This window comes from Salmo salar, chromosome 11 (genome assembly GCF_965601325.2).
Source record: "Salmo salar chromosome 11, fSalSal1, whole genome shotgun sequence".
Taxonomy (NCBI): Eukaryota; Metazoa; Chordata; class Actinopteri; order Salmoniformes; family Salmonidae; genus Salmo; species Salmo salar.
The window spans coordinates 40,789,182-40,806,211 of NC_138301.1; the positions used below are offsets into that span (position 1 = coordinate 40,789,182).

At 44.8% G+C, this 17,030-nt stretch overlaps 1 protein-coding gene across 10 annotated transcripts in view; it reads right to left on the bottom strand.

Moving 5' to 3' along the window:
• The window catches only part of LOC106587854 (unconventional myosin-IXAa), a 183,645-nt gene continuing 166,615 nt past the window's right edge, over nt 1-17,030 (bottom strand). For 4 of the 10 annotated variants that reach the window (XM_082957943.1, XM_082957944.1, XM_082957945.1 and 1 more), the window contains 15 exons: nt 16,690-16,913; nt 15,404-15,523; nt 14,866-15,054; nt 14,315-14,365; nt 13,274-13,385; nt 12,836-12,897; nt 12,486-12,678; nt 12,201-12,329; nt 11,877-11,982; nt 9,120-9,251; nt 5,052-5,175; nt 3,042-3,059; nt 2,392-2,603; nt 2,000-2,142; nt 1-1,793 (listed from right to left, as the gene is read on the bottom strand). In XM_082957943.1, the coding sequence (XP_082814069.1) occupies nt 1,294-1,793; nt 2,000-2,142; nt 2,392-2,603; nt 3,042-3,059; nt 5,052-5,175; nt 9,120-9,251; nt 11,877-11,982; nt 12,201-12,329; nt 12,486-12,678; nt 12,836-12,897; nt 13,274-13,385; nt 14,315-14,365; nt 14,866-15,054; nt 15,404-15,523; nt 16,690-16,913 (2,315 nt within the window). In that variant the 3' untranslated portion in view covers nt 1-1,293. The remainder of the gene's footprint in view (nt 1,794-1,999; nt 2,143-2,391; nt 2,604-3,041; nt 3,060-5,051; nt 5,176-9,119; nt 9,252-11,876; nt 11,983-12,200; nt 12,330-12,485; nt 12,679-12,835; nt 12,898-13,273; nt 13,386-14,314; nt 14,366-14,865; nt 15,055-15,403; nt 15,524-16,689; nt 16,914-17,030) is intronic. The other 6 variants (XM_082957939.1, XM_082957937.1, XM_082957938.1 and 3 more) reach the window with 6 other exon arrangements.

A 17,030-nucleotide genomic window follows, 5' to 3' on the forward strand; every position in this document is an offset into this window, starting at 1 on the left:
AGGTGTTTGAATATCTTTTTATTTTTTATCTTTGAGTCTGATAGCTGATAAGGAATTTATATTTCAACAAACTGAAAGGGGACTTTTGACTGTTGCCTGAAAAACAGCTGACTGTTCAACATGACAGCTCCACAAAACTATCCCAATAGAAATGTTAAACTAATACACCCAGAAAAAGAACAAGAAATGTTATGAATAATGACAGAAGACAAGAAAGTGCATGTTTGGTTGCTATTGAGTCCAACACTGAAATCTCAGGAAGACAAGGATTTTGGGGTAACATGTATCCAGAGCAAGGATAATGGCATTTGTCCAATACATATTGTACTGTACATTCTAATTGTTGTATGGCTGTTAAGCTGTGAATGCAGTGATTTTATACACATCTGACATTCTTTACAGAGCTGGGATCCCCTTGGCTGGAATACACACCAGCTAACTTGGTCCCTTTCATGGCCGTATTTCCCTCAGGAGAGGAATGAAGCAGCACAAACTTAAACACATGAAGTGGTCTTCTCATACACACACGCACACAAATTGACACTCAAACACGCACACGTACACAGCCTTTGTCCAATACCATACATCTCTGCCCAAGATACTCAAGAAAAAGATAAATATTTGACTTCAACTACCCAGCAGTTACTGGTGTTCCGGCTTTGTACAGTATTTATACCTTTATAATATAGATTTATACTTTCCATGAAATTAAAAATTTATTAAATAGGCTTAAGGGAAAAATACATTTGTAATAATAGAGGAAACACTGCTTACATTGATTGTTTTTAACTGTAAACTTTAAAGCAGCCAATGATTGAGATCTCAAGTTCATGGACACGGCAGCACTGTCAATGGCTCGGTAGCCTTTCTTCTTTTTTTCTCCATCTTCTAGCCTCGTTCCACCTCCTAGTTTGCATTGAGACGTCAGCTCGGGAGATCTCCCGGATGTCCCAGCATTTCCTTTTCTCTGCCTTCCTGCTCCACACGTCCCCTCTCCCCTGGGCTGAGGGAGGCCCAGACCTGCAGAGGGACCATGGGGAGTGTGGTTGGCAGTTAAGGCCACAGGAGATCAACCCTTCTACTGGTTCCTCCTCTCCCACTCCCAGCCTGTCCCTCTCCTGTCTCTTTGAAGTGGACACACAGTACTGTGTGTACATGGCACTTGGGGGGACAGTTCTGCATCGTTGCGGACGTGGACTGAGAAAGGGTGAGCTGGAGTGTTTGAGGAAGGAGGTCAGATCGCATGCTCTTAGGGAGAGTGGGCTGTGACAAAGGAGGTGTTCCCACTGTCCTTCATACCATGAACTCATTGCTGCCGTACAAAACCCGCTGCTGGGGTAAGTCAGGTGGATCCCTGCTGCGGCCCCCACTGTCATGGGAGTGCCTCAAGGGTGAGTTCTTGGATCCTTTCAGTTTCTGTTTGCCCTTTTCCGGATTGAAGGTGCCTCGGCTGGTGAACTGTGACCTCTCTTCGAACGCCCCCTCCTGTTTGGCCGGGGGGGGACAGTCCATGCTGTCGCAGCGGGGAGGCTGGGTCAGGTACAAGCCCTGGGCAGAGCCAGAGCCAGAAGAGGGGGACTTGGAGCGGTAGCGAAAGTGGCGAGCTGTGGCCGCAGAGGAGGAAGAAGACGGGTGGAAGTGGGAGGAGGAGGAGAGGGAGGAGATGGTGGAACAGGAGTCCACTGAGTCCTGGGAGTCAGGTTGCCTGCGTAGGTTGCGGCGTCGGTGGCTCTTCCCCTCCGACCTCTTGGTTCGGGCAACGGGGGCCAGCGTGGGTTCTCTCTCTGAGGGACCTAAAAAGGTCAGTGGTCAGGCCATGATGCAGGATACTATAGTAGCAGCAGTAGAAAACTATGTTTCAACTAAATAAAACAAATGTTTTACTCATGTCTCTTTTTGCTACACAGAATTGTAGAGAGAAACTTAAAATATAACCACAAGTTGTAACAAGCATTTTCCAAACAGGTTGACCATGGTACGGTTTAATATCATGGCATACCGGAGAAGTCGTAGGTGGCTCCTTCAGAGTCCACGTTGATGTTCTCGGAGCTGTCGGCCGTGCCGATGGACGCCTCCGACTCCAGGGTCTCATCGTCTGATGCTCGCTGCTCCAAAGTCAGCATCTCAAAGGTTAGCTCCTCCCTGGGGTGACAAACATTGGTGAGGTCAATGCAGAAGGAAAACACACCGACAGGTTTAGTCATTCATTTTCCTCATTTTAGGTACACTTTGCCATTCATTTAAGATCCCTCAAATATCCTGTAGGTAAAGGTATAATACTGTATTTCTACATTTATTTTATAACATGCTTTTCATTGTACAACCATATCAGTTGCACATTGACTGAGGGCGCCCCCTAAATGCTACTGTAGGTATAATGCTATAAGGTACTTCTCTTTCTGCAGGCTCTCGATCTGCTCCGTCAGCACCCTCTCCTCCTGCTGCATGGCCAACTGCTGCTGCTCCGATACCTCAGGCTCCAGCCCCACCCCCACCTCCTCACCGCCGCTCTCCTGCATCACTGCACCCGTCACGGACGGCAGGCATGGGCTAACCGGGGGCGAGGGTGTGTGGTAGCTGAACCGCCGTACGTGGCCCTTGCCCTGCGAAACAAAGCACAAAAGAGTCAGTCAGGGAGAAGTTAGTGTTAGCTTATGTTAGCTTAGGCTAATGCCAGCGTTTGTCCTGGTGTAGGATTGTCCTGATTCATGACAAGAATAGCAAAGCAGGGGAAAATGACAGCGTCTGGCAGCGAATTCTATTTCAGGTTGTATTGCCAGCAACTGTTACTCCTACTACCTAGGAGGGCCCTTCCACCAAGTTACATTGACGGGACGATAGACCATCAATCACCAGCACATGCAAAAAAAACCTTTGTAATACCCAATTGTAATACTTGAAACATCAATGTTTCATAGTTCGCCTTTTAAACCCATAACGACCCAAAGCCTCATGCTCCCCACACATGCAGTCTAGCAACCAGCAGTCACAGCAGATACCCAATCGCAAAATCATGTTGGATGCTGTGCAGCATGGGTTACCTTTTTGGCTGCGTTTGGCTGCATGGTACAAACAATTGAGAAGCAAAAGAGAATATAAAAGTGAAAATGAGGCCAAAGACACTGGATAATATATGGTCCCTAACCTCTTACAAAGTCCTCCATAGTGCTACCTTGTGATGATACACCAGGACATTCCTCCTGGAATTGCTTTAATACCAATGAGCTGCTACGGTCTACAGCACATGTAATTGGGAAGATCTTTGATTGGATCATGGGACAAGAGGCAGAAAAATCTAAGAAATTATATTATGAATAGGTTAATTTACATAAGTTATATTAGGTTATAATAGGTTATATCACATGATATTACATAATAAGTAATCTAGTGTAGGACATAATTTCCCAAATTTTGACCAAGGTCAGGAGGAAATGGAGTAAGCAATCACATTTCTCAAATGTGTATTTTAGGATGAAACTGATTAAGTGTGATGATACACTTTATACTTTCTACAATATACTCTATAAACTTACAAATACAATAAAAATAACAACCCAACGTGGGTTTAGTAGATAGTAAACCAGACGATGACAAACAGAAAATATGTCATTAAAATATGGAACTATAGGTTATGAAATCATTATAACGTATTTGAGTTGGAACACTGTCAAATACAGAAAATCCTGTCAGAGTACAGCATAGTCAAAATCTAATGAACAAACATTTGCATGATTAAATTACAGTATGTCAATGTCTTGAACTTTCATCCACAAGAGACTGTTATATTATACAGTCAGGCTCACACAAAGAAATAGAGAGAGGAAAAAGCGAGAGGAGAGAGAGAGAGAGGAAAAGCGAGAGGAGAGAGAAAGAGAGGAAAAAGCGAGAGGAGAGAGAGAGAGGAAAAAGCGAGAGGAGAGAGAGAGGAAAAAGCGAGAGGAGAGAGAGAGGAAAAAGCGAGAGGAGAGAGAGAGGGGAAAAAGCGAGAGGAGAGAGAGAGGGGAAAAAGCGAGAGAGGAAAAAGCGAGAGGAGAGAGAGAGGAAAAAGCGAGAGGGGCGAGAGAGGAAAAAGAAGGGAAAAAGCGAGGGGGCGAGAGAGGGAGCGAGAGATGGATCGAGAGATGAGAGCCAGAGAGCAGAGAGAGAGAAAGTGAGAGATAGAAGGTCAGCCAGACATGGACAAAGTGAGGTGGCGCCATGTTGTGAGGATGGAGGACACCGGGCAGACCTCGGCATTAGGACAAGGTGGGCACGGTGAGCAGTGATCAATGCCACAACAAAATAGCTGACAGCTGACTATGATTAGGCGAGCCTGGGCTTGGTAACAGTGAGTGGATACATACCGGGACAGTACTGCGGGATATGGTCATAAATCTAACAGCAATTAGTACAGGTTTCTGGATTAGGAAGGAAAGACAGGAAGGGGAATGACAGGATTAAAATGGGAGAAAACAGAGTTAGTGTGAAGAGGAGGTGGTTCAAAGTAGGCTGACTTAAGAACGGTGTTTTAACAGGATAAGTTAGCTAGTTGGGGGGTTTAATTTAAGAACAGTGTTTTTAAACAGGATAAGTTAGCTAGTTGGGGGGTTTAATTTAAGAACAGTGTTTTTAAACAGGATAAGTTAGCTAGTTGGGGGGTTTAATTTAAGAACAGTGTTTTTAACAGGATAAGTTAGCTAGTTGGGGGATTTAATTTAAGAACAGTGTTTTTAACAGGATAAGTTAGCTAGTTGGGGGGTTTAATTTAAGAACAGTGTTTTTAACAGGATAAGTTAGCTAGTTGGGGGGTTTAATTTAAGAACAGTGTTTTAACAGGATAAGTTAGCTAGTTGGGGGGTTTAATTTAAGAACAGTGTTTTAACAGGATAAGTTAGCTAGTTGGGGGGTTTAATTTAAGAACAGTGTTTTAACAGGATAAGTTAGCTAGTTGGGGGGTTTAATTTAAGAACAGTGTTTTTAACAGGATAAGTTAGCTAGTTGATGGGAGTTGATGTCTTGTCAAATACAGTCTGTTGACAGTGGTGATGAACAGCTATAACTTTTGACTTTACCATTGATCTCCGAATGAGGGTCAACCTGCACTTGGCTTTGTTCTCGGCAAACTCCAGACTGTTGATGTCCTTTAGCCGGGCGCAGTACTTATTCATCTGCTCTCCGATGATGAGCTCCACACACCTAGAACAGGAAGAGCCATGGTCACATTGCAGTCTAGTACTACATCTATGTAATCCTATAGTAGCAGCAGCAGACTACTATAGCAGCAGCAGACTACTATAGCAGCAGCAGCAGACTACTATAGCAGTAGCAGCAGACTACTATAGCAGCAGCAGCAGACTACTATAGCAGCAGCAGCAGACTACTATAGCAGCAGCAGCAGACTACTATAGCAGCAGCAGCAGACTACTATAGCAGCAGCAGCAGACTACTATAGCAGCAGCAGCAGCAGGATACTATAGTACCAGCAGCAGACTACTATAGCAGCAGACTACTATAGCAGCAGCAGCAGACTACTATAGCAGTAGCAGCAGACTACTATAGCAGTAGCAGCAGACTACTATAGCAGTAGCAGCAGACTACTATAGCAGTAGCAGCAGACTACTATAGCAGTAGCAGCAGACTACTATAGCAGCAGCAGCAGACTACTATAGCAGCAGCAGCAGACTACTATAGCAGCAGCAGCAGCAGACTACTATAGCAGCAGCAGCAGCAGACTACTATAGCAGCAGCAGCAGACTACTATAGCAGCAGCAGCAGACTACTATAGCAGCAGCAGCAGACTACTATAGCAGCAGCAGCAGACTACTATAGTACCAGCAGCAGACTACTATAGCAGCAGCAGCAGACTACTATAGCAGCAGCAGCAGACTACTATAGCAGCAGCAGCAGACTACTATAGCAGCAGCAGCAGACTACTATAGCAGCAGCAGCAGACTACTATAGCAGCAGCAGCAGACTACTATAGCAGCAGTAGCAGCAGACTACTATAGCAGCAGTAGCAGCAGAATACTATAGCAGCAGTAGCAGCAGACTACTATAGCAGCAGCAGCAGCAGCAGACTACTATAGCAGCAGCAGCAGCAGCAGACTACTATAGCAGCAGCAGCAGCAGCAGACTACTATAGCAGCAGCAGCAGCAGCAGACTACTATAGCAGCAGCAGCAGACTACTATAGCAGCAGCAGCAGCAGCAGACTACTATAGCAGCAGCAGCAGCAGCAGACTACTATAGCAGCAGCAGCAGCAGCAGCAGCAGACTACTATAGCAGCAGCAGCAGCAGCAGCAGCAGACTACTATAGCAGCAGCAGCAGCAGCAGCAGCAGACTACTATAGCAGCAGCAGCAGACTACTATAGCAGCAGCAGCAGACTACTATAGCAGCAGCAGCAGACTACTATAGCAGCAGCAGCAGACTACTATAGCAGCAGCAGCAGCAGACTACTATAGCAGCAGCAGCAGCAGACTACTATAGCAGCAGCAGCAGCAGACTACTATAGCAGCAGCAGCAGCAGACTACTATAGCAGCAGCAGACTACTATAGCAGCAGCAGACTACTATAGCAGCAGCAGACTACTATAGCAGCAGCAGGATACTATAGTAGCAGCAGCAGGATACTATAGTAGCAGCAGCAGGATACTATAGTAGCAGCAGCAGCAGCAGGATACTATAGTAGCAGCAGCAGCAGCAGGATACTATAGTAGCAGCAGCAGCAGCAGGATACTATAGTAGCAGCAGCAGGATACTATAGTAGCAGCAGCAGCAGCAGGATACTATAGTAGCAGCAGCAGGATACTATAGTAGCAGCAGCAGCAGCAGGATACTATAGTAGCAGCAGCAGGATACTATAGCAGCAGCAGGATACTATAGCAGCAGCAGCAGGATACTATAGCAGCAGCAGCAGGATAGTATAGCAGCAGCAGCAGGATAGTATAGCAGCAGCAGCAGACTACTATAGCAGCAGCAGACTACTATAGCAGCAGCAGGATACTATAGTAGCAGCAGCAGCAGCAGGATACTATAGTAGCAGCAGCAGCAGCAGGATACTATAGTAGCAGCAGCAGCAGCAGGATACTATAGTAGCAGCAGCAGCAGCAGGATACTATAGTAGCAGCTGCAGGATACTATAGCAGCAGCAGCAGGATACTATAGTAGCAGCAGCAGCAGGATACTATAGTAGCAGCAGCTGCAGGATACTATAGTAGCAGCAGCAGCAGGATACTATAGTAGCAGCAGCAACAAGATACTATAGTAGCAGCAGCAGCAGCAGGATACTATAGTACCAGCAGCAGCAGCAGGATACTATAGTAGCAGCAGCAGCAGGATACTATAGCAGCAGCAGGATACTATAGCAGCAGCAGCAGGATACTATAGTAGCAGCAGCAGCAGCAGGATACTATAGTAGCAGCAGCAGCAGCAGGATACTATAGTAGCAGCAGCAGCAGGATACTATAGCAGCAGCAGCAGCAGGATACTATAGCAGCAGCAGCAGCAGGATACTATAGCAGCAGCAGCAGCAGGATACTATAGCAGCAGCAGCAGGATACTATAGCAGCAGCAGCAGGATACTATAGCAGCAGCAGCAGGATACTATAGCAGCAGCAGCAGACTACTATAGCAGCAGCAGCAGACTACTATAGCAGCAGCAGCAGACTACTATAGCAGCAGCAGCAGACTACTATAGCAGCAGCAGCAGACTACTATAGCAGCAGCAGCAGACTACTATAGCAGCAGCAGGATACTATAGTAGCAGCTGCAGGATACTATAGCAGCAGCAGCATGATACTATAGTAGCAGCAGCTGCAGGATACTATAGTAGCAGCAGCTGCAGGATACTATAGCAGCAGCAGCAGGATACTATAGTAGCAGCAGCAGGATACTATAGCAGCAGCAGCAGACTACTATAGTAGCAGCAGCAGCAGCAGGATACTATAGTAGCAGCAGCAGCAGGATACTATAGTAGCAGCAGCAGCAGGATACTATAGTAGCAGCAGCAGCAGCAGGATACTATAGTAGCAGCAGCAGCAGGATACTATAGTAGCAGCAGCAGCAGGATACTATAGTAGCAGCAGCAGCAGCAGGATACTATAGTAGCAGCAGCAGCAGCAGGATACTATAGTAGCAGCAGCAGCAGGATACTATAGTAGCAGCAGCAGGATACTATAGTAGCAGCAGCAGCAGCAGGATACTATAGTAGCAGCAGCAGCAGGATACTATAGTAGCAGCAGCAGCAGGATATTATAGTAGCAGCAGCAGCAGGATACTATAGTAGCAGCAGCAGCAGGATACTATAGCAGCAACGGGATACTATGGTAGCAGCAGGATACTATAATAGCAGCAGCAGGATACTATAGTAGCAGCAGCAGCAGGATACTATAGCAGCAGCAGCAGCAGGATACTATAGCAGCAGCAGCAGCAGCAGGATACTATAGCAGCAGCAGCAGCAGCAGCAGGATACTATAGCAGCAGCAGCAGCAGCAGCAGCAGGATACTATAGCAGCAGCAGCAGCAGGATACTATAGCAGCAGCAGCAGCAGGATACTATAGCAGCAGCAGCAGAATACTATAGCAGCAGCAGCAGGATACTATAGTAGCAACGGGATACTATGGTAGCAGCAGGATATTATAGTAGCAGCAGGATACTATAGTAGCAGCAGGATACTATAGCAGCAGCAGCAGGATACTATAGCAGCAGCAGCAGGATACTATAGCAGCAGCAGTAGGATACTATAGTAGCAGCAGTAGGATACTATAGTAGCAGCAGTAGAATACTATAGTAGCAGCAGTAGAATACTATAGTAGCAGTAGGATACTATAGTAGCAGTAGTAGGATACTATATTAGCAGTAGTAGGATACTATATTAGCAGTAGTAGGATACTATATTAGCAGTAGTAGGATACTATATTAGCAGTAGTAGGATACTATATTAGCAGTAGTAGGATACTATAGTAGCAGCAGTAGAATACTATAGTAGCAGCAGTAGAATACTATAGTAGCAGCAGGATACTATAGTAGCAGCAGTAGGATACTATAGTAGCAGCAGTAGAATACTATAGTAGCAGCAGTAGGATACTATAGTAGCAGCAGTAGGATACTATATTAGCAGCAGTAGGATTGTGGTCTCACGCTGTGGTCTTGCCGATGTCCTGGACACTCTGCAGGGGGTCGATGGTGTCGGGGCAGCGGAGGATGCAGGGGGCGAAGACAATGGCCAGGGCGTTGGCCGACATACGGTTGGTGTCCTCCTGCCCTGCGATCCTGGAGAATACACCAAACAAAAACAGTGCCTTCAGAAAGTATTCATCACACCTCTTGACTTGTTCCACATGCTGTTGGTTTATAGCCTGGATTTAAAATGAGATTCAATTGAGATTGAGTCACTGACGCAATACCCCATAATGTCAAAGTGGAATTATGTTTTTAGATCTATTTTTTAAATGTATTAAAAATGAAAAGCTGAACATGTTTGAGTCAATAACTATTCAACCCCTTTGTTATGGTAAGCATAAATAAATGCAGGAGAAAAATAGTAAGTTGCATGGAGTCTGTGTGCAATAATAGTGTTTAACATGATTTTTGAATGACTACCTCATCTCTGTACCCCACACATACAATTATCTTTAAGGTCCCTCAGTTGAGCAGTGAATTTCAAACAAAGATTCAATCAAAGAACAGGGATGTTTTCCAATACCTCTCAAAGAGCCCCTATTGATAGATGGGTAAAACAAAAGAAAAGCAGATATTGAATATCGCTTTGAGCATGGTGAAGTTATTAGCTACACTTTGGGTGGTGTATCAATACACTCAGTCACTACAAATATACAGGCGTCCTTCCTATTACAGTTGCCGGAGAGGAAGGAAACCGCTCAGGGATTTCACCATGAGGCCAGTGGTGATTTTAAAACAGTTACAGAGTTTAATAGCTGTGAAGAGAGAAAACGGAAGATGGATCAACAACATTGTAGTTACTCCACAATACTAACCTAAATGACAGGAGGGAACAGAAGGAAGGCTGTACAGAATAAAACATTCTAAAACATGCATCCTGCTCGCAATAAGGCACAACTCTTTATATTTTCAAACATGGTGTTGGCTGCATCATATTATGGGTATGCTTGTCATCAGCAAGGACTAGAGAGTTTAAAAATAATAAAAATACATGGAATAGAGCTTAGCACAGGCAAAACCTTGAAGGAAAACCTGGTTCAGTCTGCTTTCCAACAGACACTGGGAGAAAAATGTAAGTTTCAGTACAATAACCTAAAAAACAAATATACACTGGAGTTGCTTACCAAGATTGACATTGAATGTTCCTGAGTGGCCTAGTTACAGTTACAGACGTAAAACCGTCTTGAAAATCTAATGGGAAGACTTGAAAATGGCTGTCTAGCAGAAATCAACAACCAACTTGACAGAGCTTGAAGAATATTGTACAATCCAGGTGTGCAAAGCTCTTAGAGACTTACCCAGAAAGACTCACAGCTGTAATCTCTGCCAAAGGTGATTCTAACATGTATTGACTCAGGGGTGTGAATGCTTACAGTACCAGTCAAAAGTTTGGATACACTTACTCATTCCAGGGTTTTAATTTTTTTCATTGTAGAATAATAGTGAAGACATCAAAACTATGAAATAGCATATGAAATCATGTAGTAACCCAAAAAGTGTTAAATAAATCTAAAATATTTTTTATATTTGAGATTCTTCAAAGTAGCCACCCTTTGCCTTGATGACAGCTTTGCACACTCTTGGCATTCTCTCAACCAGCTTCATGATGTAGTCACCTGGAATGCTTTTCCAACAGTCTTGAAGGAGTTCCCACATATGCTGAGCACTTGTTGGCTGCTTTTCCTTCACTCTGCGGTCCAACTCATCCCAAACCATCTCAATTGGGTTGAGGTTGGGTGATTGTGGAGGCCAGGTCATCTGATGCAGCACTCCATCACTATCCTTCTTGGTCAAATAGCCCTTACCCATCCTGGAGGTGTGTGTTGGGTCATTGTCCTGTTGAAAAGTAAATGATAGTCCCGCTAAGTGCAAATCAAAGGGGATGACATTGCTTCAGAATGCTGTGGTAGACATGCATCAGATGACCTGGCCTCCACAATCACCCAACCTCAACCCAATTGAGATGGTTTGGGATGAGTTGGACCGCAGAGTGAAGGAAAAGCAGCCAACAAGTGCTCAGCATATGTGGGAACTCCTTCAAGACTGTTGGAAAAGCATTCCAGGTGACTACCTCATGAAGCTGGTTGAGAGAATGCCAAGAGTGTGCAAAGCTGTCATCAAGGCAAAGTGTGACTACTTCGAAGAACCTAAAATATATTTTGATTTGTTTAACACTTTTTTGTTTATTACATGATTCCATATGTGTTATTTCATCGTTTTGATGTCTTCACTATTATTCTACAACGTAGAAAATAGTAAAAACAAAGAAAACCCTTGAATGAATAGGTGTGTCCAAACTTTTGACTGGTCCTGTATGTAAATTACATATTTCTGTATTTCATTTTCAATACATTTGCTAAAATACAAAAATCTAAACACGTTTTCACTTTTTCATTATGGGGTAGTGTGTGTAGATGGATGAGGGGAAAAAAATATTTAAACCATTTTGAATTCAGGCTGTAACAACAAAATGTGGAATAAGTCAAGGGGTATGAATACTTTGTGAAGGCACTGCAGTATAATACATGTGTGAAGTTTGGTTCCAACTTCTTGGAACCAAAGTTGGAACCAAACTTCAAACTTCACTTAAGAGTTAGGACATTACAGAATTGTTCTGTTATTGGATGAATCTTCTCTCTTGCATTTTCCTTTTGATGTGACGTACAACTGCTACAGCAGATACTAGTGCAATAGAGGGAGGAGAAAGTCTGTTACCTAACTAGGTGGAAGAAGAGCCGTTCCAGAGTGTTGAGGTGAGTTCTACTGAGCTGGTCGATAATAGAGTAGACCCCTCGAATCACCTCCTTCTTGTCCTGCAGGCCTGTAAACACATTCACCACCAAACATATTGATTACATTTTTCATGGGGTTTTGAATCAGTTTTTGATATATTCATCTGAAATAAAATCTCCTGTTGTAGGTCAGTGAGAGAAGTTATTTTCAATGTCCAATAATGATGTTGAACTACATACATAAATAAAATATGTAAGGAGTAAACATTTATCGGAAATTAAATGACAGGAAGGTAGGAGTATTTACACATGGCGCGGAGGAACTCCTCGTATAGTTCAAAGGTCATAAGCGGATTGGGCAAGTCCCGGAGCCACTGCTTGAAGACACTAGCGATAACGTGGATGTTGTAGTCATCCAGGTTCATGCCGTTCACGTCTGTGTGGACAAACGGCCAAAATGTCAGAATGAAACAAGCATCCCGGGTTGAAGTTAGCGTTAGCATTTAGCCATAGCATTGACATTTTCATTTGCAAATAGCCATTAGCGTAACTAGATGCCTCACCCTGGTCTCTGTTAGCATGTATACAGTACCTATGTCCAGTCCCTGCTTGAGCTCTTTGATCTTATTGGTGGAGCCAGACTTCCTATAGATGCCCTCGGTGTAGAGGCCATGCATCTCAATGTAGTTGATGAGCTTCTCCACCACCAGGGGCACTGTCCTCTCCTCGTTGGTCAGACGGGACACCTCCACCCCAAACTGCCTGGACGACAGCTCTGGGTCGTACTGCGCACACACACAGACACAAAAAGAGATGTAGCAGCGCATGTGGACACACACACACTCACTCAATCTCACTCTCACACACACACACACACACACACACACACAGCTTCTACCGAATACATATTAATGTACGTTGATCTAGTCGTGGTAGCCTTACCTTTTTGCTGCATTTGGTGGTCAACTTCAGGCAGCACTTTCTGTGGCAGGCGTAGCGACACACTGGATAAACACAGCCAGAGAAATGCAAGTCAGCGCCATTTTCCACGGAAAGACAGTGCCTCCGCATTGTTAACATGGGAGGAAAAACAAAAGGTTATGGCCGCTCACTAACTGGCTACAGGGCTAAGAGACAGACGCAACATTGGCCAGGGAGGAGAAAACATCCTTTCTGACTGCTGCTTGAGAAAACTGTGGAGGATGAGGAGCTGCAGACCACATGAGTCCAGTTGAACACAATCTGATTAGTAGGAGGGGTTAGGAGGGGCCACAGCTCAAGGCTTGGCCAAAGGGCCGCTGAGGACGTGCACAGTAATAACGGGTTTGTGTGTGTGCTTGCATGCCTGTGTTGTGTGTGTGTGTGCGCACAAGTACTCACATTTGCAGACGCAGGCCCTGTCCATCATCCAGATGAGAGAGGAGCAGTACTCGCAGTAGGTGGGGATGCTGTACTGGGTTGCCTTGAAGATGTGGCCATTATGTTCCTCCACCTGTAGGAGGCAGCAGAGAGCAGGTGAGAAAAGAGCCAAGCAGAGTTTATGTTAACATGAATTCTTTCTATAGTCTCCGACTCTCCTGTGTATTCTAGTTACTAGCCCATTTCCTTTTTTTCTAAAGGGCAGATAGAAGCTTGGCTGACAGGCGGTTAATATGTTTTAAATGGAGACGAGCAGCAATGCAGATGTTGCATAGTAGTGCAATGCAAGACGATGCACTCACAGAATATCAGAGTATCACAGAGTATCTGCGCATGTCCACGGATGCGGTTCAATCTGCTACAGTGTGATAGCTGCGGGAACAAAACAGCGGAGAACTTTCTCCTCGTGCTTCAATGCTTTTAGTTGTTGCGGAAATTGGCCCGATATTTCTGTTTACTTCGTGCATCACTGACTATACCGTTTTTAAATTTAATTGTCATTTTTTTTTATTATAGAAACATTTCTCCCCAATTGGTAGTTAGTCTTGTCTCATCGCTGCAACTCCCGCACGGACTCTGGAGAGGTGAAGGTCGAGAGCTGTGCTTCCTCCGAAACACAACCCAACCAAGCCGCACTGCTTATTGACACAATGCCCACTTAACCCGGAAGCCAGCCGAACCAATGTGTCTCAGGAAACACCGTACACCTGGTGACCCGCCACAGGAGTCGCTAGTGCGCGATGGGACAAGGACATCCCTGCCGGCCAAACCCTCCCCTAACCCGGACAACGCTGGGCCAATTGTGCGCCACCTCATGGGTCTCCCGGTCGCGGCCGGCTGCGACAGAGTCTAGACTCGATCCCATAATCTCTAGTGGCACAGCTAGTGCCTTGCAGCACTCGGGAGGCCCCCACTGACTATACCTTTAAGATCAGTCTGGCTTCAGTCTCATACCAAAATGGTTGATTACTAGTTAAAAAAACAGTAAGAGCAGGCACTCACAATATCGGCATCCTTTTTCCTCCTCTTTTTTCGCTCGGTTTTGGGGACCTGCTGGGAAATACAACAAAATATAACAGCTCTGACAACAACAAATACTGTAATACCCTGATAGCTTACCAATTACTAAGATCATAAAGACCACAATGCTCTTTTCCAGCGGACACTCTCTTCCAGAGGGGCTTAGTATTGTAGCCAAGGGCTTCATGTGACTGTACAGTGTTTGAATTAGCCACCTGGGTGTTGGAAGTGTTTAGCACCAGCAGCTAACCCAGTTAACCAGGCCACTGTAGCAATGCTGTACCTGACAACACACACACACCCTGAAGCTACCAACATTGCTGCTAGCCCACCTAAATCATGGCTTCATCTACCAACATTACTGCTAGCCCACCTAAATCATGGCTTCATCTACCAACATTACTGCCAGCCCACCTAAACCATGGTTTTAGCTCAGACTGCATACAGTACACAGTGTGATGCTTAGCTACATAGCCAATGGCTACAATAACAATCAATTGCACCAGACAGAAGGTCAGCGGTGGAGGTGGTACCTTGCTGATGGTGCTGTCCATGGGCTTGTACTCGGTCATGAACTCATCCAGAAAGATCTTGAAGGTGTTGACCCAGACCTTGACGGGCGACTCGCTCCAGTCCCTCTGCTCCAGGCGCATGGTCTTCTCCAGGATCTGCTCGAACAAGGCGTACAGGTCCTTATAGCGGATACTCTTCCCATCATCCATCTGGAGAACACAGAGGGTTACATCAAAATCATGATGTTAACTACTGCCATTTAAATACATAGGCATTAAGGACACTATTGTAAAGTAGTTACCATGTAACTACTGCCATGTAAATACATAGGCATTAAGGACACTATTGTAAAGTAGTTACCATGTAACTACTGCCATGTAAATATATAGGCATTAAGGACACTATTGTAAAGTAGTTACCATGTAACTACTGCCATGTAAATATATAGGCATTAAGGACACTATTGTAAAGTAGTTACCATGTAACTACTAGCCATGTAAATACAACGGTATTAGGGAGCCTGGGATTCTAACAGGGTTGTTGCTTTACTGTACTAACCGCTAGAGCAGTAGAGTAGGAGTTGAAGATATTGAGGCGGAACTCCTTCAAGGCCTTTTTAAACACCACGTCCACCATTGTGTCTTTCTTACCGCCGTCCTCAGCCACCAGGTCACTGATCTAAACGAAACAAAAACAACTGCTTGATAAAAGGGTTCTCTCGGGCTTCAGTACATGAGCATTATAAAACCACATCAGTCTGGACACTGGACAACCTCAACACCGATATTCAGAATCATCATGTTCAAAACTCAACATTCAAAGAGAGAATTTATATTGGTAATCAACCTGAAAGCTCTACCTTCCTCGTGCTGTTGTAATAACACTATTTCTTCATCTGCATATATATATATATATGTGTGTGTGTGTGTGTGTGTGTGTGTGTGTGTGTGTGTGTGTGTGTGTGTGTGTGTGTGTGTGTGTGTGTGTGTGTATGTTCAAGTGTGTGCTTTGTGTTCATGTGTGCGAGTCTGCATATGCAGTGGTGGAAAAAGTAGCCAATTGTCATACTTGAGTAAAAGTATAGATACCTTAATAGAAAGTTACTCAAGTAAAAGTGAAAGTCACCCAGTAAAATACTACTTGAGTAAAAGTCTAAAAGTATTCGGTTGTAAATATACTTATGTATCAAAAGTAAATGTATAAATAATTTCAAATTCCTTATATTAAGCAAAGCAGATGGCACCATTTTCTTGTTTTAAAAATGTACGGATAACCCGGGGCACACTTCAACCCTCCGACATAATTTATAAAAGATGCACGTGTGTTTAGTGAGTCTGCCAGATCAGAGGCAGCAGGGATGACCACGTGTTCTCTTGATAAGTCCGTGAATTGGACCATTTTCCTGTGTAACGAGTACTTTTGGGTGTCAGGTAAAATGTATGGAGTAAAGAATTATTCAGGAATGTAGTGAAGTAGTCAAAAATATAAATAGTAAAGTACAGATACCTTAAACACCTATTTATGTAGTACTTTAAAGTATTTTTACATAAGTACTTTACACCACTGTGCATATGCCTGCATATTTCGTGTGTGTGTATTGGAGGGTGTGTCTTTGTGTGGGTGGGTGCGTGTCTCTTTGTGTGAGTGGGTGAGAGGGTGTGTGTGTGTGTGTGTGCTGTGTGTCTGTGTATGGGTGAGTGCATGTCTGGACAGGTGATGTGTGTGTGTGTGTGTGTGTGTGTGTGTGTGTGTGTGTGTGTGTGTGTGTGTGTGTGTGTGTGTGTGTGTGTGTGTGTGTGTGTGTGTGTGTGTGTGTGTGTGTGTGTGTGTGTGTGTGTGTGTACCTTCTTCATGAGGAAGTCGTTCATGCTCCTGTAGTCGTTGGTGCAGGTGAGGATCTGCAGTGCATCGTTCCCCCACTGGGCAGGCTCTAGGGCGACACTGCTAATCTTGACGCTACGCCGCCTCTTCACTTTTGGCGAGGGCTCCTTGTTTTCCTTGAACTCCTTGGCCCCCCGCTCCAGGGTCAGGTCTGGACTACGAGGCGGTGACATGTAATCCTGTCCTGCTGGGAGGGAGGGATGGCGAGACAGACAGAGTAGCAGCATAGTAAGTCTCACGCCTTCCGTTCAAGTCTTCTAGACTCCCTTATTAAGTTTGGCAGTGATCTTCACTGTGTCTTCTT